Source organism: Rhinoraja longicauda, chromosome 31 (assembly GCF_053455715.1).
Source record: "Rhinoraja longicauda isolate Sanriku21f chromosome 31, sRhiLon1.1, whole genome shotgun sequence".
NCBI lineage: Eukaryota > Metazoa > Chordata > Chondrichthyes > Rajiformes > Arhynchobatidae > Rhinoraja > Rhinoraja longicauda.
Genome location: NC_135983.1, coordinates 13,588,231 through 13,613,292, shown reverse-complemented (window position 1 = coordinate 13,613,292; position 25,062 = coordinate 13,588,231). Strand labels below are relative to the sequence as shown.

General features: G+C 44.4%; 1 protein-coding gene across 1 annotated transcript; it reads left to right on the top strand.

Annotated features, from left to right (window-relative positions):
- The first annotated feature begins 543 nt into the window (after positions 1-543).
- On the top strand, positions 544-24,188 carry LOC144608397 (NADPH oxidase activator 1-like). Its single transcript, XM_078426121.1, has 11 exons — positions 544-726; positions 3,768-3,850; positions 4,625-4,733; positions 6,231-6,365; positions 11,896-12,003; positions 13,304-13,363; positions 14,349-14,474; positions 18,159-18,301; positions 19,412-19,517; positions 22,574-22,697; positions 23,867-24,188. Exons 1-11 carry the CDS (start codon positions 550-552, stop codon positions 24,049-24,051), a joined length of 1,356 nt encoding a protein of 451 aa, XP_078282247.1. The 5' UTR covers positions 544-549; the 3' UTR covers positions 24,052-24,188.
- Positions 24,189-25,062: the final 874 nt, after the last annotated feature.

Genomic DNA, 25,062 nt, shown 5'->3' with positions numbered 1-25,062 from the left:
TTCGACCATCGTTAACTTCCTTGAAACTTGTACGGTTAAAGTCACTATCTTCAAAATGCTCTCCTGTGCACATATCAATCACTTATTTGGCTACATATAGTATAAGAAAATAACTGCAGATGCTGGTACAAATCGATTTATTCACACAATGCTGGAGTAACTCAGCAGGTCAGGCAGCATCTCGGGAGAGAAGGAATGGGTACATTCCTTAAGATTAGATCAAGCATCGTCCCTTCACTAGACGGAAGATGCACATTCCAGATCAGAAAACTCTGCTGGACAGACTTTCATCTCTTAACTTTGCACCCATGGCGATCTCGGGTAATATTCAAGTCCATAACTTCCTGAAAGTGACAACAAAAGTGAGATAGATTGGTAACGAAGCCCCAACCCACCCCCCCCCCCCCTCTCTATCTCCCCTCCCACCCTTCCTTCTGCTCTCCCCCTTTCCCCTCCTCTCGGATGCCTCTACGGGGAGGGGCAGAGACGCTCTCAGGTAGCAACACTTCCTGGTGAAGGTGCGGGCACGGCACAGGACGGAGCGGCAGGATGATGTCTTACCGGGACTTGATCGGGGACTGGGACCGGGCCGTGCAGGCCATTGACCGGCAGGACTGGCTCTCTGCCCTCAACTACCTGACCGACATCGCCGAACCCAACGTCCGGATTTGGTTCAACCTCGGCTGCGTCCGGAAACACCTGTGTGACCTGTCCGGGGCCCTACAGGTTGGGGAGTGGGTGCAGGGGGGAGGGGGGCAGGGAGAATTGATGGACATGGGGTCAGAGGAGCTCTCTAATCTGCATTTCTCTCCATTCCGTCTCTTTCCCCATCTCCCCTCCCTCCCTTTATATCTTTCTCCTTCATCATCTCTATCTACTTCCCCTCACTCTTTTTCCCACCTTTCCTACGCTTCCCAACTCTTCATCCCTTCTCCATCCTTTCTCCTTTCACCCCTTCCTCTCTTCACCCGCTGCATGCTTCCTTTTCTCATTTTCTCCCTCTCCTCAGTCTCTCATTATTTCATGTGCTCTTCTCTCTCTCTCTCTCTCTCTCTCTCTCTCTCTCTCTCTCTCTCTCTCTCTCTCTCTCTCTCTCTCTCTCTCTCTCTCTCTCTCTCCCCCCCCCCATCTCTCTCTCCCCCCCATCTCTCTCTCTCTCTCCCCCTCTCTCTCTCTCCCCTCTCTCTCTCTCCCCCTCTCTCTCTCTCCCCCTCTCTCTCTCTCCCCTCTCTCTCTCTCCCCCCCCTCTCTCTCTCTCTCTCTCCCCCTCTCTCTCTCTCCCCCTCTCTCTCTCTCCCCCTCTCTCTCCTCTCTCCCTCCCCTTCTCTCTCTCTATCCCCCTCTCTCTCTCTTCTCTCCCCTTCTGCTGTTAGGTTGGTGAAGTGCCAGGATCCATTAACAAGAGGTCATTTGCAAATCAATGATAGGCCTGTAAGAAACAGGGAAGGAAAATCATATGATACAATGACAATGGAATTTCTTTGAGGATGTAACCAACCTGACGTCAATAGTGGGATTGGTGATGGGCTGGCATCTATTAAGAAAGTAGTGTTAGCACACTTGGGAAATAATGGTAGGATTGGGCAAGCACCATGGATTTATGAAAGGGAAATGATGTGTGACAGACCTATTGAAATTTCTTCAGCTTATCACTCAGGTCTTAAGGTGCTATATAACAGGTAGAATCCTGGCTTGGAATGATAGGCAGGAAACAGACTATTGATAATGGTTTATTATCGTCATCTGTACCGGGATATAGTGAAAACAGTTTTTTTGTGTCCTATCAGGCAGATTATATTAAGCATGAGTACAATAGTAGTGCAGAAAGGAAAAATAATCAGCGTGCAATATATAATCAGGCAGCTAAGGGTAAGGGCAGCAGTGAAGGAAATTGGGAGTTAAGAAATATATAACTTATGAGAGACTTAGACACAAGGAACTGCAGAGGCTGGTTTGCAAAAAAAAAAGACACAAAGTGCCGGAGTAACTCAGTGCGTCAGGCAGCAACTCTGGAGAACATGAATAGGCAATGTTTTAAGTCTGAAGAAGGGTCTTGATCTGAAATATGACCTAAAAAAAAGTTCTCCAGAGATGCTGCCTGACCAGTTGCATTACTCCAGCACCTTGTGTCTTAACCTATGGGAGGTCTGTTCAAGAGTCTGTTAACAGTGAGGAAGAAGCTGTTCTTGAATCTGGCGGTCCGTGTCAAGAGTGTTTTATTGACATCTGTCCCAAAATCACAAGGAAAACTCATCAATGCTTCGATTTTATCAGAAGTTTGAAGAAATCCAGCATGTTGCCAAATACTCTATAGAAGAGTGTACTGACTTTGCATCATGGCCGGCTTCGGTCACTCAAATGCCCAAGAATGAAGGAGACTGCAGAGAATGGTGGACATTGCCCAGTCCATCACTGGTATTGACTTCTCTGCCATTGAAGGGATCTAAATAAAGCTCAAAAAGGCATCTAATATCTTCAGACCCACATCACACTGGCCAGGCTCGCATCTCACTATTACCATCGGGAAGAAGGTACAGGAGCCTGAGAACGGGGACCTCCAGGTCAAGAACAGTTTCTTCCCATCCGGTTCTTGAATCACACTGCACAACTCTCACCACAATCCTACCTCAGCAACAATCTACCGTGGACTTTGACCCGTTCCGAAACATCAACTATCCATCTTCTGCAGAGATGTTTGGAGGGAAGGGAGTTTGTCAAGTGCCTCCGAGATTGATTCTTAGAGCCGCTTGTACTAGAGCCTACCAGAGCGAAGGCAATTCTGGATTTAGTGTTGTCCAATGAACCAGATTTAATAAGGGAACTCAAGGTAAAGGAGCCGCTTGGAGGTAGTGACCATAATACGATTCGTTTTAATCGGCAATTTGAGAGGGTTAAACCAGGAATGTCAGTGTTGCAGTTAAACAAAGGGGACGAGGAAGGCGTGAGAGAGGAGCTGGCCAAGGTCGAATGGAAAAGGATCCTAGCAGGAATGACAGTGGAACAGCAATGGCAAGAATCTCTGGGCATAATCCAGAAGATGCAGATCATTTATTCCAAAGAGGAAGAAAGATTCTAAGGGGAGTAAGAGGCAACCGTGGCTGACAAGGGAAGTTAGAGATGGAATAAAACTCAAAGAAAAGATGTATAACATGGCAAAGAGTAGCGGGATACTATTTTCTGTGTTTCTATGTTGCCTGACCCCTGAGTTACTCCAGCACTTTGGGTCTTATTTTGTAAACCTGAATCTGCAGTTCCTTGTCTACTAGTTCCTTTGCACAGGTTGCAGTATGCAGAGTTATAATATGACATCCTGTTGTCAGTACCCTGAATGTCGAAGGCAAACATGCCAAATATCACTTTACAAGTATCTTGATTAATCTCCATTTGTCTTTCCTCGGTTCATTGGCCCAATTGACCAAGATCCAATTTAGGATCTGTGATTGTGTCTTCACTGTACCCACAATTTTAGTATCATCCACAAACTTACCAACCACACCACCCACATTCTTTGTCCAGAAGGTGTGGATGTAGTGGACGAGATTAAAGGTGTGAGTAGAGGTGAGATGTGTTGCGGATGTGATGAGTGGTTGTGGGGATTTTGTGTGAAGGGATTGGGCCAGTGGCAGGAGGAAACGAGTGGGTTTAAGGATTACTGGGTCATGTTCTGATCTTGTGTGGTACAACCACAATCAATCCATGGTTTATAACCCTTACGGCGATTTTGTATCCCTGCCCCACTGGCTAACAATTTTGCTGTTCCTCTGCAGGAGTTTGACAAAGCAATAGCTAAAGATGATCGGCTGGCAATCTGCCTCTTCCAGAGAGGCATAGTTCATCTACAATTGGACATGTAAGCAAATACCACAGGCACCTAAGTCTTCTGAAGAAGGGTCTCGACCCGAAACGTCGCCTATTCCTTTTCTCCAGAGATGCTGCCCGACCTGAGTTTCTTCAGCTTTTTGTGCCTGTCTTCTCTGGGCATGTGTGATAAAGCAGTGGTCTCTATCTCAGATATGCTGCACCACACCTGGGGTGTCTCAGGGATAGAAAGCAAAATGTTTTCTCCCTCTAACCTGTGCACGGAATAAAGTGGGTTTAAGAATACATCTAACATAAGCTGTACTTACTCTGGGTGCATTTGGTGAGAGTGTATAGGGAGCCACACACTGTACTTGTCATGCCCTGTACCTCCTCTACAAGTGTCGTGAGTCCCTCTAATTCCTGATATTTTAACTTGGAATCTCTACTTCTGCCTATATTTTAATCACAAATTCCTGATTCCCTTCCTTTCATCTGGATTCACTCCCTGTTAGTCATGGAGTTATAAAGTTTCTAGCGTGAAAACAGGCCAACTTGCCTACACCGGCCAACATGTTCCATCTACACTAGTCCTACCTGCTGCATTTGGCCCATATCTCACTAAACCTGTCCTATCCATGTACCTGTGCAAATGTTTCTTAAACGTTGCGATAGTACCTGGCTTAACTTCCTCCTCCAGCAGCTCGTTCCATATACTCACCAGTCTACACCCACCCTGTTCTTCATTTTAGATTAGTCACCCCCTCTGCTGGACCAAATCACCTTCTCTACATGTACGATAACATCTGTCCTTTTTGAATTTCAGGCTTGATGGGGCACTGGAAGATTTCAGACATGCTCTGACCAATTTAAGAGATAACGCTGTGATTGACTACACACAGCTCGGTCTCAGGCACAGACTGTACTCCTGGCAGGTAAAGAATCACTGGATTCTCAATGCAACTTTGTTTGGTTTCCTTTCGATGGGCGAGGATATTTAGCAACAAACCATTACTTTAAACGCAGCAGCCCTGCTGTGAGAATTTCCTCGGAGACTCAAGCAACATGGGAAAGGTTGCCCTGTTCAATGCTGCCCATTTCAGTTTGCAAATACTGCTTCTACTTGGGTACAACATCACTGGAGAGGAATTATATATTTCAGAAGCAAGAAACTGATTTGTTAGATTTAAGGTACAATCGAGAAGCTATTACATGGTTAGGTGAATGCTTATAATCCAGCAAATATTATGAAGAAAATAGAGAAACACATTTGCAGGCCAGCTACAGAAGACTGAAGGGACCACAGAGTAATGACATGGCCTTGGACTATCTTAATAAAGAATAGTGTTGCAGCAGTGGCAAAGGGACAGAGGTCTTCATGAATGATGTACAAGAGAGCTGTCTTGGTCAAAGTATCTCCAGCTGAACACGAAAGGGAACAGCTATGATAGACCTGGTCTTGGGAATGTTGTGAGGAAAATGGTACCTTATGTTAGTCAGAATGTGCTTAAAGAACAGTGATCAGAATTGCTTATGCCCTACCCAAAGAACATCACCCTGCAATAAGCAGTTGTAAATTCTAGCTGCCAGAGCTCCTACTTCTTAATGATAACGTTTTAGAGCTTCACAGTTCCCATCTTTCTTTTCACCAACTACAATATCCTTCTCCTAGAAGATGCTTTAAAGAACCAAGAATGAGCGAAAATCAAATAATTGCAAATGCTACAAATTTATAACAAAACCAATGAAAGCTGAAAATAACTGTTCAGCAGCCTCTGTGGAAGTCTTAACATTTCCAGACCACCGGTCAAGAATAAGACAACTTTGTTACATGGAGACAGCCAGGATATTGACATTTTTTAGTAGAAGCAAAGAACTGCAGATGCTGGTTTAGAAACAATGACACAAAGTGCTGGAGTAACTCAGCGGGTCACGCAGCATCTCTGGAGAACATGAATAGGAGACATTTCGGGTCAGGTCCCTTTTTCACACTGCATTATTTTCAGCATTAGTGTTCTCCTTTGTGCAGAAGGGAGGGGAAAACAAGTTAAAAGAAGAAAAAGGGAAACAAGCGATTTGTTTAAATGCAGCAAAGTCTAATCTGATTGAAGTTCCTGAGGCATGGTGTAAATAGATTCAATAGTCATTTTCAGAAGAAAATTGAATATTTTTGGTGGAAAAGGTTGAGAATACTATTGGGATATGCCAGGGGTGTGGAACCATTTAGATGTGCTTTTCAAAGTGTGTGAGTGCAGTGAATGGACTTCTGTTGTTGCATCACTGAGTTGCTGTCTTTCACCAGTTTAAGAAAATGTGGGAATCATTTTTTTAGCCATATTCCACTGGCTCGGCTAAAAGCCATTGGCTGAGGATTGTGTGTGAACGTTGGTTGCAAGGAGATCTTAAACCTTGGCCTTGCCTTCCTGCCCCAGGTTCTGTACAACGTGGCTGCTGTTTACTGCAGACTCTGCCGATGGCAAGAGGCCCAGCAAAGCCTGGAGGAAGCGGTGCAGAGGAAACCCCAGGGCAGTAACTTCAATCTGAACAGTGCTCTATCCAAGGCAAAGGTAAGACTGCCTGAGGATTTCATTGTTGAGTGAGACTTGATCATGAAGATCATGAGGATCAGGGTGGATGGCTGAGTGTGAGGTGGGGCGCACTGAGATGGCCTGACTGTTTCAGGCGTGGTTGAGTGGGTGTATCAGGATGGATAAGGTGTGTGCTCTATGAATTGGGGTGCCATGGGCAAGTACTGCAGTGCCCTTTTAATCACACACAGACCCCTCGACCCCTCAGAATGATTGCCAGGAAAGATCATCCTTTGACAGAGGTCCTATGTTATCCTCCATCTCTGGTTGATCATCTCCTTGAGCACAAGTCATAAACAAGGTAACCACTGGATGAACTTTGTACATTCAATCAAAAGCAAAACCTGTGCCTTTGTCTGTCGACTGGATCGATGCAGTGCTCATAAGAGTGGAGATGCAGTGCTCGAGAGTGGAGAGGCAGTGCTCATAAGGGTGGAGATGCAGTGCTCATAAGCTAACTGCACTCAAGTGCCCGAGAGTTTCTGCCTGGGGTGGAGAAAGTGGCAGCGTAGGATTGCCCAGGCAGTCCACGAAACAGACAATGGAAGACTCTGTCGGATGTGCACGGACAGTTTGCAGAACGGGTGGCGGATGACTGTGCAAATGCTCGTGGGCTGTTCTCCTGAAGTGGCCCAGCTCTTGACTGCACCTTCTTGCCTTGAGCTGCAGCAGTTTGTACAAGTTGGTAGCTGGCCAACAATGGGAGAGCTGTTAGACTTCAGTGGTGTCATCGCATTTGTACATCACGGTACTTCTGCCCTTCCCCTGTGTCAGGGAATCAGCAGTCCTGTAGTCAAATAGATGGAGATTAAGATGCCACAACACTCAAGTCCCTCAATGGTCAGAGGAACTGAGACTTTGATCAGTGCGGTGCAGGTAACATCCAAACAACCTCAGTCCCAGTGTAGTAGTGTTTAAAACTAATTAACTGGTACCACTTAAATATTCAGATCATTCTGGCAGTTTAGGATGTTTACAGGCTTCCGAACAAGTGCAAAAACAGTAAAACTCTGTTAAGCCAGCACACTCGGGACTTTGTGGCATTAGTCTGGCAGATTTCCCAGACTATTGGATGTTAGGTTTCTTAGAAAAACATTGAATGGGCTGGGCCAAAGAATAAGGGAGCGATAATTGAAACATATGAGATCCTGCAAGACCTTGACAGAGTGGATGTGGGGAGAATGTTTCCTTCTGAGGGAAAATCGAGATTCAGGAATCACTTAAAAAAAATAAGGAGTCACCCACTTAAGACATTGAGTGAAACCTTTTCCCCAGAGGGTCATGATTCTTTGGATCTCCTCCTTAAAGAGCAGTAGAAGCAGTGTCTTTGAATATTTTTAAAGCAGATGTAGATGAATGTTTAATAGCAAAGGGGTAAAAGGAATGTGGGGTTGAAGTTACATTCAGATCACCCATGGTCTTATTAAAAACTAAACAGGCCTGAGGGACTATGGATTATTTCCGCTAATTAAGTTGTTAACTCCCATCAAGAGGATTCTACATTGCATTTATTGATGTAAATTCTGTGTGTGTATACACATATACACACACACACAGTATTTATACCATATGATATACACTGATGAGCCACAACATTATGACCACTGACAGATGAAGTGAATAACATTGATTATCTTGTTACAATGGCACCTGTCAAGGGGTGTGATATATTAGGCAGCAAGTGAACAGTCAGTTCTTGAAGTTGATGTGTTGGATTCAGGAGAAAAGACATGAGCAACTTTGACAAGGGCCAAATTGTTTTGGCCAGATGACTGGGTCAGAGCATCTCTGAAACGGCAAGGCTTGTGGGGTGCTCCTGGTCAGCAATGGTGAGTACCTACCGACAGTGGTCCGAGGAGGGACAAACTGGCGACAGGGTGTTGGGCGCCCAAGGCTCGAGGGCTCAAGGCTAGATGCGCGAGGGCAACGAAGGCTATCCCATCTGGTCCGAACTGACAGAAGGTCTACTGTGGCACAAGTCACAGAAAATTTTAATGGTGGTCACAGGAGGAATGTGTCACAATACACAGTGCTGCCTGCTGCATATGGGGCTGCACACGGAGGACCAACAGCATATTAGGCAGGTGGTCATAAAGTTTTGGCTCATCGGGTCATAATGTTTTGGCTCATCGGTGTATATATATAACACACACACACACACAGTTTTATTTTTATGTACATATATGTGTGTATATATATGTGTGTTTGCACATATATATATGTATGTGTATGTACTCTGAGCTTCATATAAACTAAGAACATTGCATCCTGGTATTTATGACAATAAGCTACCCTGAATCAGTAGTAACCCCCAGCTTTATGCTGCCTTCTTTAATCATAAGGAATAGGCCATTCAGCCCATCAAGTCTACTCCGCCATTCAATCATGGCTGACCTATCTCTCCCTCCTAACCCCATTCTCCCCATAACCTCAGACACCTGTACTAATCAAGAATATATCTATCTCTGCCTTAAAAATATCCACTGACTTGACCTCCACATCCTTCTGTGGCAAAGAATTCCACTGATTCACCACCCTCTGACTAAAGAAATTTCTCCTCATCTCCTTCCTAAAACAATGTCCTTTAATTCTGAGGCTATGAACTCTGGTCCTAGACTCTTCCACTAGTGGAAACATCCTCTCCACATCTACTCTATCCAAGCCTTTCACTATTCTGTATGTTTCAATGAGGTCCCCCCACATTCTTCTAAACTCCAATGAGTACAGGCCCAGTGCCGACAAATGCTCATCATAGGTTAACTTACTCATTCCTGGGATCATTCTTGTAAACCTCCTCCGGACCCTCTCCAGAGCCAGCACATCCTTTCTCAGATATGGTGCCCAAAATTGCTCGCAATATTCCAAATGCGGCCTTACCAGCTCCTTATAGAGCCTCAGCATTACATCCCTGTTTTTGTATACAAGCCCTCTTGAAATAAATGCGAGCAATGAGTTTGCTTTCTTTACTACCAATTCGACTTGCAGATTAGCTTTAGAATCATGCACCAACACTACCAAGTCCCTTTGCACCTTTGATTTCTGGAATCTCATCCCATTTAGAAAATAGTTTATGCCTTTATTCCTACTACCAAAATGCATGACTCCACACTTTGCTACACTATATTCCATCTGCCCACTCTCCCAACCTGTCCAAGTCCTTCTGCAAAGTCCTTGCTTTTTCTGCTCTACCTGCCCCTTCCCCTATTGTCATATCATCTGCGAACTATGCCACAAAGCCTTCAATCTCCCTCGTTAATAGACAAGGTGAAGAGTAGTGGCCCCAGCACCGACCCTTGCGGAACTCCACTAGTCACTGGCAGCCAACTAGATAAAGCCCCCGTTATTGCCACACTTTGTCTTCTGCTATTCAGCCAACCTGCTGTCCATGCTAGTATTTGCCCTTTGATACCATGGGCTCTTCCGAAGCAGCCGAACGTGTGGCACCTTATCGAAAGCTCCCCCTTGTATATATTTTCTGAACATCTGCTGTACAAGAATGTTGAATGTCCAGTCCAGGACTTTTGCAGCAATTGATGTGATCTTCCTCCCTCCAACCTGACACTTGGTAGGACCATGGCTATTTATGTCTTTGGTTCTGATTTCTGGCTCCTTCCTTTCTCCCACAGAATTTTGTGCATCCATTAACCCTGGCAGCTGGGATGCATGACACTATGCATGACCTACGATGATGGTTAGAGAAACACTTGTCTGTTCCCCAACCACAGAATCTCTGTGACCTCACATTTCTCGCCTTCTATATTCCTCTTGTGGAGCAATTACTTCCAAGGTGTAACGTTAAGGATTGAATTCCTTCAAAGTGTTACAAGCCCACCAGTTTGGGAGGCCCACTCTCTAAAGCTTCTTGGACATCCCGAACTTTCAGGTGACCACACGCCTGCCATCTTGAAATCTGGAGCTGCACGATGGCCACGCCTTGATCCCAACAACCAGCTCCCCTTCTGCTCTGTGTTGACTCCTGCTTGCATACAGTCTCGAAGCCCTGAGCTTCAGTTCAGGCAGATGGAGCATTGCCAATAAACATGATATATCGACTCACAGAAATTCTCCTGAAATTATAACATGTTGCAGGAATTGCAAGCAATAAATCTTGGCTTTTCTCCATAGGAAATCTTGATTCTTCATTGTCCAGGCTGATTCACTTGTTGCCCTGATTGAAACAGGTGGCTACACCCGTTTGCTGCCCTTGTCCGAGCTCCCTCTCTGAGCATATACCATAGAAACACACTGTCCTTGTATATATACTGGATACTGGACATCTTAAACAGAGGAAAAGCTAGTTCTGAGCCCAGGTATTTAGTTCCACAGTCAAAGTTGGTTACCCTTGGATCCTCAGCTGCTCCTAGAATCGTATAGCATGGAAACAGTTCACCATGTGGAATGAATTGCATTGGCCCAATTCTGGAAATCTGAAATAAAAGCAGAAAATTCTCAAAATGCTTGGCAGCAATCTTAGATGTGAAGCTCTAACTCTGTTTCTCTTTCCGCAGATGCTGCTTAGCCTCCTGAGTGCTTGCAGTGTTTATGGCTGAAACCTAGTTTACATGATCTCGGAAAGACACCGATCACAAAGTGCTGGAGTAACTCAGTGGGTCAGGCAGCATCTCTGGAGAAAAAGGATGGGTGACGTTTTGGGTCAGGATCCTTAGACTGTTCTACAGTTTATTTGGTATGGATGTTGGGACAAAAGCCTAGTTTTTGTACTATATATTGTATGGTTTTATGACGGGGGAACGCAGGGGTGTGGATGCAGCAATGATTCTGGGCAGGGAAAGTGGATAAAAACCATCTACTCTCTGTTTATTGGAGTGGTACCTCGCTGATCTTTCCAGAATGAAGTTGTGAGTAGGCCATGTCGATGTCGAAAGATGCCTGAAATGGGTAAAGGTGGTGATTTCTTCCTGGAGGACAAATTGGGAGTGTACCGCAGTCTAGTGGTTCCCTGGACACTGAACGGATATTTTATCATAATTAGAAACATAGAATCATAGAAAATAGGTGCAGGAGTAGGTCATTTGGCCCTTTAAGCCAGCACCGCCATTCAATATGATCATGGCTGATCATCCAAAATCAGTAACCCGTTCCTGCTTTCTCCCCATATCTCTTGATTCCGTTAGCCCTAGGAGCTCTATCTAACACTCTCTTGAATACATCTATACATCTATTAGATTGGAACACACCTTTGTTTCACTCATCTAGACCATAGGATTAGCAACCCAGTAACATAATCATCACAGCACTTCAAACTTAAACATCAGAGACTAACATTTCCAATCAAACAGGCTACGCCAAACCATGGTCTAACATCTATTCTCCTGCTGCCTCCTCTTCCACTGACGGTCCCAGCTTCCTCCTTCCTTGCTAATTCTCCTTCTGCTTCCTGCCCCCCACCCGGCACCATTACCTTCCTTGACCCATTGCTACTGCCCCACTGCCTGGCAAGGGTGCAGTTGGTGCTGATATTAATTGACCTTTAGTTTGTTTCTTTTAGACTAATAACACCTTTGAGCCAGTTGAAATGCCTGAGGGGATTGTGTTCAGACCCAGCAAACATGAAGTGGACGAACTGAAACTCAAGGACTTCCTGGGAACATCCAAAGTAAGTGGAAGTTAATCCATATCTCACTCAGTCTTAACCTTATAAATGGAGTCTCGTTATTGATAATAGTTCACTGATGAGAATGCTTGTCAATTAAAATTATAACTTCTCAAAAGAAGCGCATTATATTTCTCCAATTCACCCCTTACTGGTTACGGTGGTGCAGCAGTAGAATTGCTGCCTTACAGCGCTTTCAGCACCAGAGACACTGGTTTGATCCTGACTATGGGTGCTGCCTGTACGGAGTTTGTTCGTTCTCCCCGTGACCGCGTGGGTTTTCTTCGAAATCTTCGGTTTCCGCCCACACTCCAGACATATAGGTTTGTAGGTTAATTGGCTTGGTATAAATGTAAATTGTCCCTAGTGTATGTAGGGTAGTGTTAATGTGTGGGGATCGTTGATTGGTGTAGACTCGGTGGGCCTAAGGGCCTGTTTCCGCGCTGTATCTCCAAACTAAACTACTACTGTATATATAGGTACTATAACAACATTTAAAAGACATTTGGACAAGTGCTTGGGTAGGAAAGGGTTAGAATCCCTTGATCCCTGAGGCAACCGACTAGTCGCAGGCCTCCGGACCAAAAAACAACCTTCCAGCACCACCCTCTGATTCCCAACATGAAGCCAATTCAATATCCAGTCGGCTAGCTTTCCCTGGATCCAATGCGATCTCGCCTTGCAAAATAGCCTAGCATGCAAAACCTCATCAAAGGCCTTGCTGCATTCCATATAGGCAATGTCTATGGTCCTGCACTCATCGACTTTCTTGGTTACTTCTTCAAAAAACTCAAATCAAATTTGTGAGACACGATCTTACGCGCAGAAAACCATGTTGACTATCCCTAATCAACCCCTTAAATCCAAATGCATGAACATCTTACCCCTCAGAATTCAGTAACTTTCCTACCACAGATTAAGTTTAGATAGAAAACGTAAACTAGTTCTCTTCGTTGGAAAGCAAAGATCTGCAGAGACTATAAATCTTAAACAAAAACAGAAGATATTGGAAATACTCAGCGGATTAGACTGCATCTGTGGGAGAGAGAAAAAGTTCACATTTCAGGTTGATGACAATTCTAATGAAAGGCCATTGACCTTAAACATTAACTCTGTTGAAAGAACAGAGCACAGATTTAGGCCAACTGACACAAGGGGAATGTGACTAAATGCATATTTAATCGGACAGAAGTTATAACGTGGATCTTTGTGGAAACCGAATCAAGTGTCTTCACCAAGCTGTAAAATGCAAGCTTTGTCTTCCAGCCGATTAACACAGAGACTCTCTCCATTTTATCTCCAGGTAATCTCCTCCGTTGTCCCAAATGATCGATTTGCTGGATTCGGACCTCTTCGCCCAGTGGTATGTTTGTGTTTTTTCTGATCAATTGGACTTGAGGAGGGAAGGTGTGATGAAAGGAGCTGAAAATAGCAGGATGCAGGTAAGAGGAGCAGGAAATAGGGACGGGCGATACTCCTGTGCACATGCTTGTGAAACTCAGTAAGTTTCAAAGTAATTATGGTGAGGGATGTGGATCATTTCGAATTTAAGGTTCTCTTAATTGGAAAGCAAAGATCTGCAGATACTATAAATCTTAAGTAAAAACTTAAAATACTGGAAACCCCCAGCTTAAGGTTCTGGATTGGGTAAAGACAGATTTCAATAAGACAGGAACAGGCAAACCTCAGACTGAGGGAGCAGATAAATCTACGTGCAGGCAGACGTTTAAAAGTGAAATAGTGAGTAACATATTCTGTAAGGGGACCAAGATGCAATCTGTGCACGGAGTCAGAGGATGTGAACAAAGTCATTGGGGGAATGTGTGTGTTCATGCAATGAGCTCTTGTTTGAAATGGGCACGCACAATCCTCATCTACTAGACCCAGCATAAAAGCCATGAACCCTGATGAACCAAGACAGGAACTCCAACTTCACAACTTGAAGGCAGGGCAACTTACTAAGAAATATTAAACCTTGAAGATTGATGGAAAAGTAACCTGTTTAAGTGGGGCAGCAGAAACATGAGACATCCAGTGAGAAGTAAAAACTGATAGGAAAGCCTAGCTCTGATGGCTGGTTGGTGACCACTGTTTCCCCTCCTTCCAGGGCAGTGACCCCCCCCCCCCCCTCCGAGCTAACAAGCGGGCTTTGCTTCTGATGCTGGTCCTCGTAGAAAGTGGCGGGAGTTGGTGACCGTCACAAAGTGAGGGAACCGATGGTGCAGGGCGGGAGTCTGCATCAGTAGCTTCATGTGTGGGGCAATAGCAGATGATAATGTAGCTTCCATCGATTAGCAGCAGTATTAGGAATCTACTGGTTTCATAATATTGTATTTTGTCTTTTCCAGCACCTTGGATCTGCTGAACCAAGTAGTGCGCCTCAGACATTGCCCGGCATACCTGCAGGAACTACAGCACAATTAACTTCTGCACCGGCTGCTGTACCCAGGGAGGCAATGAAGGACAACATTCAGGTATCAGTGTGGCAACGTCTTGTTATTTAACTCCTTGGGCCTTCTGTTTCTCGATCTCTCCCTAGGACCCCCACTCCTCCCACTTCCTTACAGGGTTCTCTGTTCCCCCTAGTTCCACTCCCTGTCCCACATAGAAACATAGAAAATAGGTGCAGGAGGAGGCCATTTGGCCCTCTGAACCAGCACCGCCATTCACTGTGATCATGGCTGATCGTCCACAATCAATAATCCGTGCCTGCCTTCTCCCCATATCCCTTGATTCCACTAGCCCCTAGAGCTCTATCTAACTCTCTCTTAAATCCATCCAGTGATTTGGCTTCCACTGCCCTCTATGGCAGAAAATTCCACAAATTCACAACTCTCTAGGAGAAAAAGTTCTTTCTCATCTCAGTTTTCAATGGCCTCCCCTTTATTCTAAGACTGTGGCCCCTGGTTCTGGACTCGCCCAACATTGGGAAAAAAAATTCTACATCTAGCTTGTCCAGTCCTTTTATAATTTTATATGTTTCTATAAGATCCCCTCTCATCCTTCTAAACTCCAGTGAATACAAGCCTAGTCTTTTCAATCTTTCCTTATATAAGACAGTCCCGCCATCCCAGGGATCAATCTTGTGAACCTACGCTGTACTGCCTCAATTACAAGGATGTCCTTCCTCAAATTAGGAGACCAAAACTGTACACAATACTCCAGATGTGGTCTTACCAGGGCCCTATACAACTGCAGAAGAACCCTCATGATCCTTCATTCCCCCTCCCTGACTGTTTCTGACCCATGTGTCTCCAAGCCTGACCATTTGGACTTCTGTGACATCTAAAACAGGTTACAAGATGAGTTTGTCTGTGGTACCATCTAGCAATGCCATCTTGTCCATCAAGCTTATTCTTCGTTTATTAGTCATTGACAGGCCTGTGACTGAAATCTGTCTCCATCTCACATCATTGGTAACTTGCTTAACACCGATTGCCCACCAGTCTGTACACTTTGGTGTGCATCTCACTGTAATTTATCATTTGGCCCATTGCCCTCTAAACCTCTCCTATCCATATAACTATCCAATGTCTTATAAAAGTCATGATTGTAGAGCTTTGATAGCTTCCTCTGGCAGCTCATTCGAATGAATGAATGAATGAATGAATGAATACGTTTATTGGCCAAGTATGCAGATACAAGGAATGTGCCTTGGTGCATCGCTCACAAATGGCAACACAAACATACAGTTAACTATTACGAGTAAAGTATAAACACATTAAAACAATAAGGATACACCATTATGGTCTATGTGGGTGAAAATAAACCAGAGCAAAAAAGAGACTACAGACTTTGGTTATTGAGTAGAACTTCCAGATATGAACTACCCACTGACGTCCTTTTAAAATATCTTCTCCCTCATCTTAAGCACATGTCCTCTAGTTTTAGAATCCTCTATTCTTTGAAAACAACTGTGGGAGTCAGTAGATTTATATTAGATGTCAGTGGATAATTTGGCTCCTGAGATGGAGACAGAGAGATCGACAAAAGGGAGAGAAATGCTCCAATTGATGCTTGGTGTCGAAGTTGGTAAAAACACTGAGTTCTGCATGGGCGCAGGAAGCAGCACCAATGCAGTCATTGATGTAACGGGAGTGGTATCGGAGAAGATTTGGAGCAGGGACTGGTCCACATAGCCAATGAAAAGACAGGCATAGCTGGAGCCCATGTGAGTGGCCATAGTTTCACCTTTGATGTGCAGGAAGGGCAAGAAGTCAAAAGAGAAGTCGTTGAGGATAAGAACAAGTTCAACCAGGTGGATGAGAGTGTTAGTGACGGGGAACTGGTGGGATCTTTGTTGCACAAAGAAGTAAGGATCTTGAGAACCTTCTTGAGGAGGGATGTAGGTATATTTAGGCAGGGACCCTTGGGAATCAACTTGAAATCATTATTAAGTCCTGAAGGCTGTGATGTTGTTAATTAGAAGACGAGATGTTCCCTACCTTCAATGGAAAACAGAGAGATCAGAATGGGAGTAGGATGGAACATTAAAGGACAGGTAACTAGAATTTCAAGGTGACTAGCGGTCTGAACAGTACTGCTCCACAAAGCACTTACCCAATCTGCATTTAATTTTGCCAATATGATGTATGCACCAAAGTGGAAGAAGTGCAAGTAAATGACTGCTTCTTCGGGAAGAAGTGAACATGTCCCTGATTAGTAGGAAGGGAAGAGCTAAAAGTGCAAGTGTTACTTCTGCAGTTAAACGGGGAAAATGCCATGGGGGGGGGAGGAGGAGTGTTGAGGGAGATGGAAGAGTGACTCAGTGTTCTGGATTGACTGTTCCCTCAGAATGCTGTCTTGTGGTGTAATAATGTTGGAAGTAAGAGAAAGGCAGAGGGGTGCATGGTGGGAGTAGAGGAGGTGAGAACAGAAGGGCTGGAAATACATCCAGAACAGTTGAGAGCCCTGTCAACTAAGGTGGAGGGATATCATAGTTGAGGAAATGAAGATATCTCAGAAGCACTGGAGAGGAAGCTACATTAATAGAACAGAAAGGCGATAGTGAAACTGAAGAATTGAATGGATTCTGCTTAGCAAGCGGGATTGGAAGAGGTGTTATCAAAACAGCTAGGAACCTTTATGTAAGAAAGAAGAATAAAGCTTGCAGGCTAACCTGGTGTGGGATGAAGGTATCGAGGAATTGGACATCTATTGGGAAAATGAGGTGATTGAGACAAGGAAACTGTAAACTGTCAGTGATGAAGGGCGTCCTAGGTGACACAGAACCAAGAGGGAAATCCCAGGATGAGGGAAGGGAAAATAATTAGGCAGGAAGAAATTATTTCTGTGAATCAGGATCAGGCCGAGGTGTTGGGTCAACTGGGATTGTCCTGTTTGTGATCTCAGTTTAGTTTAGTTTGGAGATACAATGCGGAAACAGTCCCTTCAGCTCACCGAGTCCGCACTGATCAGCGATCCCTGCACATTAACACTATCCTATACACACTAGGGACAATTTACAATTTTACCAAGCCAATTAACCTACAAACCTGTACGTCTTTGGAGTGTGGGAGGAAACTGGAGTACCCAGAGAAAACCCACACAGGTCACGGGGAGAACGTTCAAACTCTGTACAGACAAGCACCCGTAGTCAGGATTGAACCCGGGTCTCTGGCACTGGAAGGCAGCAACTCTACCGCTGCGCCACCGTGCCATCCAGGGAGAACGTTGAAGTGAGCTGAGAGTGTCCGGAGACTGTGGGGCACTGTGGAAGTTTTTCAGAGGAATTGAGGTCTGTGACTGACTAGAATATTTCCTGTTCTAGTGGTTTGCATAATTCCTACACTTAAACACCATTGAGCACAGGTCTCTTTCATTCCTAATCTCTTTTCTAACTATTACTGATTTGGCTTCTTCGTGAGGAAACTAATTCCTCTGAAAATGAGGAAGCATCCATTTCACTCTAAGAAAGTAGCTTCTGATATTGTTACAATGGAGAGTGGTTGGGCCCCTCACAGTTTCATCCGAGGCCAGGAGTTCATGGGCACTGAACTCTCTCAGCCTTCCGTGACCCACCAGACAGACATTCTGGTGGTTGTAAGTAAGGTTGGACTTCAAGGGGAGGAATGAAAAATGTGGAAAAAATTAGGTAACAAAATTGCATTTGGTTCCAATTTCTGTGCATCTAACGTTCTGAAATTGCTTTTGATCAGGTCATTTATCCTGACTCGGTGATATTGAAGGTTCACTACGAGTATACAGTGGCAACAAGAGTGATACCTGGCACATCCTACACCGATCTTCTAAACATCATCAAATCCAAGCTTGGCCACCAGTTAGAACAGATGCAATTAAGGTGAAGGATGGGGAGAGGACACTGAACAAGTTTAACACTCACAGTTCTTGTGCAGTTAATTTATCACACTCATTTTCTATTACTTCCCTCTGAGTAGGACTAGAGTTAATCTTTCTTTAATCCTAACCTAGTCCAAACAATGACAAAAGAGCCAAAGTTCAGGGATCGAGTGAGAGTGACCGTCCTTGACAGCTTTTGACCACGTGTGGCATTGCAGAACTGTTAGTAGATTTGAAGTTAGTAGGAATTTGGGGGAGAACCATCCACTGACTGAAGTTATACTCAGCTCAGAAAAAACGATGATGAATATTAAACCTGAAAACCTAGGCCCAAGGCATTGAAGCAGGATTGCTCAAAGCAGTGCCCTCAATCCATCTACTATCAGCTACTTCATCGATCCCATCTTCTGGAGTTGAGGGATCTCAGTTACAAGGTTAGGTTGGAGAAGCTTGGAATCTCTTTGTGGGGAAAAAAGGTCAAGAGAAAGTTTGGTAGAAAGAGACAAGATTATGAGAGGTTTAGATAAGGTCGGTAAAGAAAGGTTGTTCTCCCAGCTGATGGCCCAAAAGAATGTGGACAGGAGATACGGAGAGATGCAAAGAAAACCCCTTTTAAAAACAGTGAGTAGTGATGACCTAGAACTCGTTGCTGATGAGGGTGGTGAAAGCAAAGATGAATAATAATTTCAAAAGGAAATTGGATCAGCATTGAAAGAAAATAAAAGTGCATTTTTTCACAGAGAGGGAGAGAGGTATTGGGGCTATGACACAGAGTGCTAGCATTGACTCAATGGCCCAAATGGTGGGGCCCTTCTGTGTGGTTACCACATTGTAATTCCCAGGCACTTTCCCCTATTTGCAAATATGTTGTCTTTTCCCCCATTGCAGTGTCCAACCTAGCTTACCTAAGAGTATAACTGGAGTACTTCATTACAAGGATTGCAGTGCCTAAAAATAAAGTGTTTCACTGCTTTCCAATGGCCATCAGGGATATGCGTCATTAGTGATGTCAACATTGTCTAACACTTAACCCAATAGTTAGTTGTTCTCTAACCCATGCTGTGTGTATTTCTCTCTATCATTCTGATCATCACATCCATTTCTTTCCCAGTTACAAAGACAATGAGAAGCAAGAGCTGATACCCATTAAAGGAGAGGCAGGTCTTGAAAAGATGTGGAATCATATTGTTGAAGGACGCATTACTCTCTGGTATAAGGTGAGTATTTGAAACTAATTCTGGTTTGATGATACTCAGCACACGAGTTGGGTTTTGCCTGACTGTATGTCTAGGTACAAATAAATATACCAGTTCATTTGTTCATTGCTTAGCACTCATACTGAATTACACCCCAGACTCTTCATACTACAGTTCGCAGAATATACTGTGGGCCAATTTGTGAGACATGATCCCCACACACAAAACCATGCCATCCTTAGTCAACCCGATTTTCCAAACGCATGGATATCTTATCCCTCAGAATCCTCTCCAGTAGCTTATCTCCTACAGATGTTAGACTTGCCAGTCTATTGTTCCCAGGCTTTTCGGCCAGGGCACAGAATACAAGAAAGGGAAATTATAGTACAAGTAGATTAGTTGGATCACAGTTGGAGTAGTGTGTGCATTTCTGGTTACCACATGATAGGATGGGTGTGATTGCACTGGAGCGAGGATTCACAGGATGTTGCCTGGGGTGGAGTTTTCAGCTTTGAGGAGAGACTGGATAGGTTGCGTTTATTGATCTTAGACTGGAGAAGGTTGACGGGAGATCTGATTGAGGTAAAAAAATTGTGAGAGACAAAGATGGTAAGAGACTTTTCCCTTGAGCAGACATGTCTATAACTGAAGGTTGTATCTTTAAGTAAGGGATGGGAGACTTTAAGGGGATTTGAGATTTTTTCATTCTAGAGGATGGTTTAACATTGGAGCACATTGCCTTAGTGATTGGTAGAAGCAAGTATTCTCAACATTTAATAAGTACTTAAACACTGTGGCACAGAAGGCTGAGTGTGCAAACTCTATCATTGTGGGATTAGGTTGATGTAGGCCACATGGATGAAAGAAATAGTTTAGATACTTGGTGACTGACATGGATACGGGTGGCGGGGGGAAGTCATGAAGGGCCTATTTCTGTCCTGTGCTTGGAAGGCAGCAAATATGACACCATTACATTAGAAAAGAGGGAGGGTCAAACGGCCACCTACTGACCTATTGTCAGTTGTAGAGAAAAAGCTGGAACCTACAATCAAAAATGTAATAACAATATAGATTTATGAAAGATAAATCATGTTCAACTAATCTACTGGTGTGCTTTCAGGATGTGATTCATAGAATAGATAAGGGAATGCAGTGGATATAGTTTGTGTTTGGATTCCACACAAGATTGGGAACAAGGTAAAAGAGCACAAAAATGAAGGTAGTATATAGATTCAAGATTCAATTGAATTGTCACATGTACCAGTTAAGGTACAGTGAAATTTGAGTTACCATACAGCCACAATAAGTAAAAAGCAACAAGACACACAGCCACATAAAAAAAAATTTAACATAGACATCCACCACAGCGGATTCCACATTCCTCACTGTATGGAAGGTAATAAAGTTCAATCATCTTCCTCTTTGTTAACCTGCGGTTGGGGCTGTTGAACTATCGGCAGTGGCAGCTGGAGACTGTCCGAGGCCCTCGTGTTGGGATGATCGAAACTCCGGTGTCGGGACGGATTGAAACACTCTCCGCGGCATTGGAGCTCCCGAGTCGGCCTCTTCTTACCAGAGACCGCAGGTTTCACGGTGTTAAAGTCCACAGGCCCCGCGGTTGGAGCTCTCCACAGTCGATCCTCAGCAAAGGATCGCAGCTCCCGATGTTAAAGTCCGCGCAGCGCCCGTGGCTTGAAGCGCTGGGCCGGTCTCCAGGAAAGGCCGCACCACTCCACGATGTTAGGCCGTAGAGGGGATGGAGATACGTTATGAAGAAAAATCGCATCTCCGTCGAGGTAAGAGATTGAAAAAAAGTTTCCCCCATTCAGCCCCCCCCACTTAAAACAAACCAAGAGACACTAAAACATACTTTAACACATACTTAAATAAAAAACAGTAGAAAGGACAGACAGACTGTTGGCGAGGCAGCCACTACGGTGTATAGACACGATAGAGAATTTGTTCTTGGATAAAGCACAGTGGAATAAATGAATGCTTTTCAAATTATGATAGGACAGGGAGCGATGCTTGGGGCCCCAGTGATTCACAATCTTTCTCAAGTCACCTGAGGGGAACAAATGTCATTTTTCCAAGTTTGTTGGCAATACTAAATTAGGTGGGGTTGTGAGCATTGGGAAGACGTAAGGAAGCCCCAAGTGAATATGGGCAGAGATGGAATATAGTGTAGGAAAACAAATATTAAGCAGAGAATCCGAGGATGAAATGCAAAGAATTTGGATAATGTTGACGTTCAAAGGGTCCTAGGTGTGTTTGAATATGTCACTGAAAGCAGCAGGTCCAGGTATTCCAGGTGATTATGAATGTAAATGGTTGATTATCAGAGAGTTTGATCACAGAAGGACGGAAATTTATTGTGATTGTGTAACGATTTGGTGAGATCGTACTAGGAGCACTCTATATAGTTTTGGTCTGCTTACGTAAGAGAGGATGTACGTGCCACAGAGTGAGTACAACCAAGATTCATGAGAATGGTTCCTGGGGAGGTGGGTTTTCCACATGAAGAGAGTTTGAGTAGTTTGGTACTTATTTTCTTGGGTTTGAAGAATGAGAGGAGATCTCTTTGAAACGTACAAAATTCTTATGTTTTAACAGGCCGGATACAGAGAGAATGTCTCCCTGGGCTGAGGGGTCTATGATAGGGGACACGCATATTTACAATACACACCTGAGACTTCAGTGTGGGCACACAAAGTGTAATATGTACACATATGCGTATACAAAGTGTAATATGTATACTAGAGTACCTGAGAACAGTACACCCAAATGGAAATATGCATACAGTAATGACAGTATACAGTGCGTTTCATGCACTCTCTCTGTAATACAGTGCTGTGCTTACATCCTCTCTGCACCTGCACCTTCTCTGCAGCACACAGTGCAGTACATGCCCCCTCACTGTACACAAACCTCACGCAGTGGACATTTGAGATACACAGCACAGCACACACCTTCAGTGCAGATACTGACCTTGCAGCTCGCATCCTCGCATTATATTCAATCAGAACTACAGACACTGCAGGTCATACCCTGACTATTGTAACACAAACCTTTATTAGTCTCTAGCCCCTTTGGCCGGCCGCCATGTGCTCTTCAGAACCCTGGCCATCTACAACTACAGTGGAGAAGGTCCTGAGGATATGGAATTCAATGTGGGCGATGTCATTGATGTGTTGTCTGAAGGTAAAATGTAATCTGTCTTAATCTACTATTCACATGTAACCCACCACATTCTAAACAAACAAGATCTATGAAGGAACACTTCCCATCAAGTCAACCACATCCTATTCCCCCCATCCCCCCGCTATGCATCCATTCATATGGGGATATAAAAGGATGCGGTTCTCTTGATGGGGAAGGGTTCATCATTTGGGATCCTTCCCTGATTGCTGCAGTGTCTAAGAGGTCAATAATGACCTTTGTTCTCCCCCCCCCCCACTCCTGTGATGAAATGTGTTAAAACTAACAGCCATGTGAGTTCAGCCATACACCAAATCACCTTCTGCATAACTAGAAAGTGTGGACAGGAAGGGAGATATTCAAACTGCTCAGGATATTACGAAGAATTTCTTTCTTCACTTTTCTGCATGAACTCTCCAGGAGAGCTGTGAAATGTCTCCAAGCTCTCAGAACTCTTCAGATTGTTTTATGCCTCCTTGAAGCACTGTAGTCATGATGAAGGTGCTCTCCCACAGAGATATTAGGGAGTGGCAACAGTGCTATGAACGTATTTTCATCAGAACGCAATGACAATGAAGGACCGGTGATATGAAATTAAAGTACTACAGAACAGAAGCTTGCTCTTCAGCCCTACATCCATGCAGACCTAGATGCCCATCTGAACTAATCCCATTTGTCTGTGTTTTGCAGACAAATCCCTCTAAACATTCCCTATCCATGTTTCCAAGGTAGGATGATGTACAACTTGGAACAAATTCATGATTGTGGCTTTAGTCGCACTAATACAGCCTCCACCTCCCCCATCAATGCAATTTCTGCTCCGTCTTTACAGACCCTACCTTTTTATAGAGAATCCCACCATCCTTGTTTCTCCCCATTAATCCAGTGTCCTTTCAAAGCTGCCATTCCGCTATCAGTAGAACCTCCACCCTCTTTCTCCATACATACTCCCTTTCAGTTCTGCCCACCTCATAAATAGTCTGTCACCCAGCACACATAATCTTTGCTGTCGATATACTTTAATAGTATATTACTTTGCGTTAATAGTACATCAGTGAAACCATGCAAAACTGACATTACATTTCTACCCTCTCCTCCTGAATCGCTGTCAATCCATCAATACCATTTCCCTTTCAAGAAGCCTTTTCTTACTTTAATGTGTTGCCTTGCAGTGAATGACGAGTGGCTGGAGGGACATTGCAATGGGAAAATCGGCATTTTCCCTCTGTGTTTCGTGGGACCACAAATGCCGGAAATCACTGACTCCAAGGAATCATCTTGCTCTGAAGATACCAGCTGCGCACCAACAAGGGCTGCTAAGAAGATAGCTTTTGAGGAGGGGTGCATTAAATACTAGACAGGATACCACCTACAAGGGTGAGGTGAGAGAGGGAGGTCTGGCCAGTCACTGGGGAGAGGCTGCAGGTTCCAGTCTGTCCATCAGTGAGGGGGTGTTTGGAGTCACTGTGATGGACGTTTGTGTTGGGGTTATGTGTCTTGTGTTCTTTTTGTGTATGACTGCTATGTAGTTTCGTTCGGTACCCCGGTACCGAATGACAAATAAAGCTCTGTTGAACTGTTGAACTGTTTCTAGGGATGTAAAGTTAATCTCGGGGGAGGCAATAACCTTAGTCTGTATGAGGCACAGTCTCTCGAGTAAGAGGGGGGGGGGGGGGGGTGGATAAGCAAGGGAATTCCATGTCTATGGGTGAAGTTGGGATTAAACAATCTCTGGAGAAGTGGAGGCTCTGGTCTCCAGAGAGGGGAGAGCAGAACCTAATTGTTCTCTGTGGAGGAGAGAAATGCAAGGTTGAGCTGTGGGTTTGTTTTTGTCTTTGGAGGTTGGGAATGTTCAAATTCGGGGGATCAGTGTCTGGTAGGTAAATTGTTTGAATTCCAATAATAGAAGTCTGGTCAGATCTGCCTGGGGGGAAGAGACACGAGTTCCAGTTGGTTTTAGTTAGTTTAGCAGCCTTTGGGGTAAGTGGTTTAGTTGTCTCTGGGAAGCAACTGCTCAATCTCTTGTGGAAAAGAGGGCAGGATTGCTGAACAGTCCCGGGAATATTGGGACCTGCTTTATCTTTAGGGCAAGGATTTGGATTTGCCTCGGGGTCCGGGAGCAGGAGTGGAGAGAAACATTTAATCTCCAATGAAAGAGTCCTGATCAGACTCTGAGGGCAATCAGAGAACCTTGCGGAATGAAGGGTCTATTTGACCTCTGTAGACAGATTTGTCAGTCATTAAAGGAAGGTGGTTGCCTTTAGGATGACTGAATTCTGGAAGAAAGGACTCCTTGTCAGTCTTTGGCAAGAGGTCTGGATACGCTCAAAGGAAGGGTGGGCAGATCTTTAAGAGAATGACCAGGTCA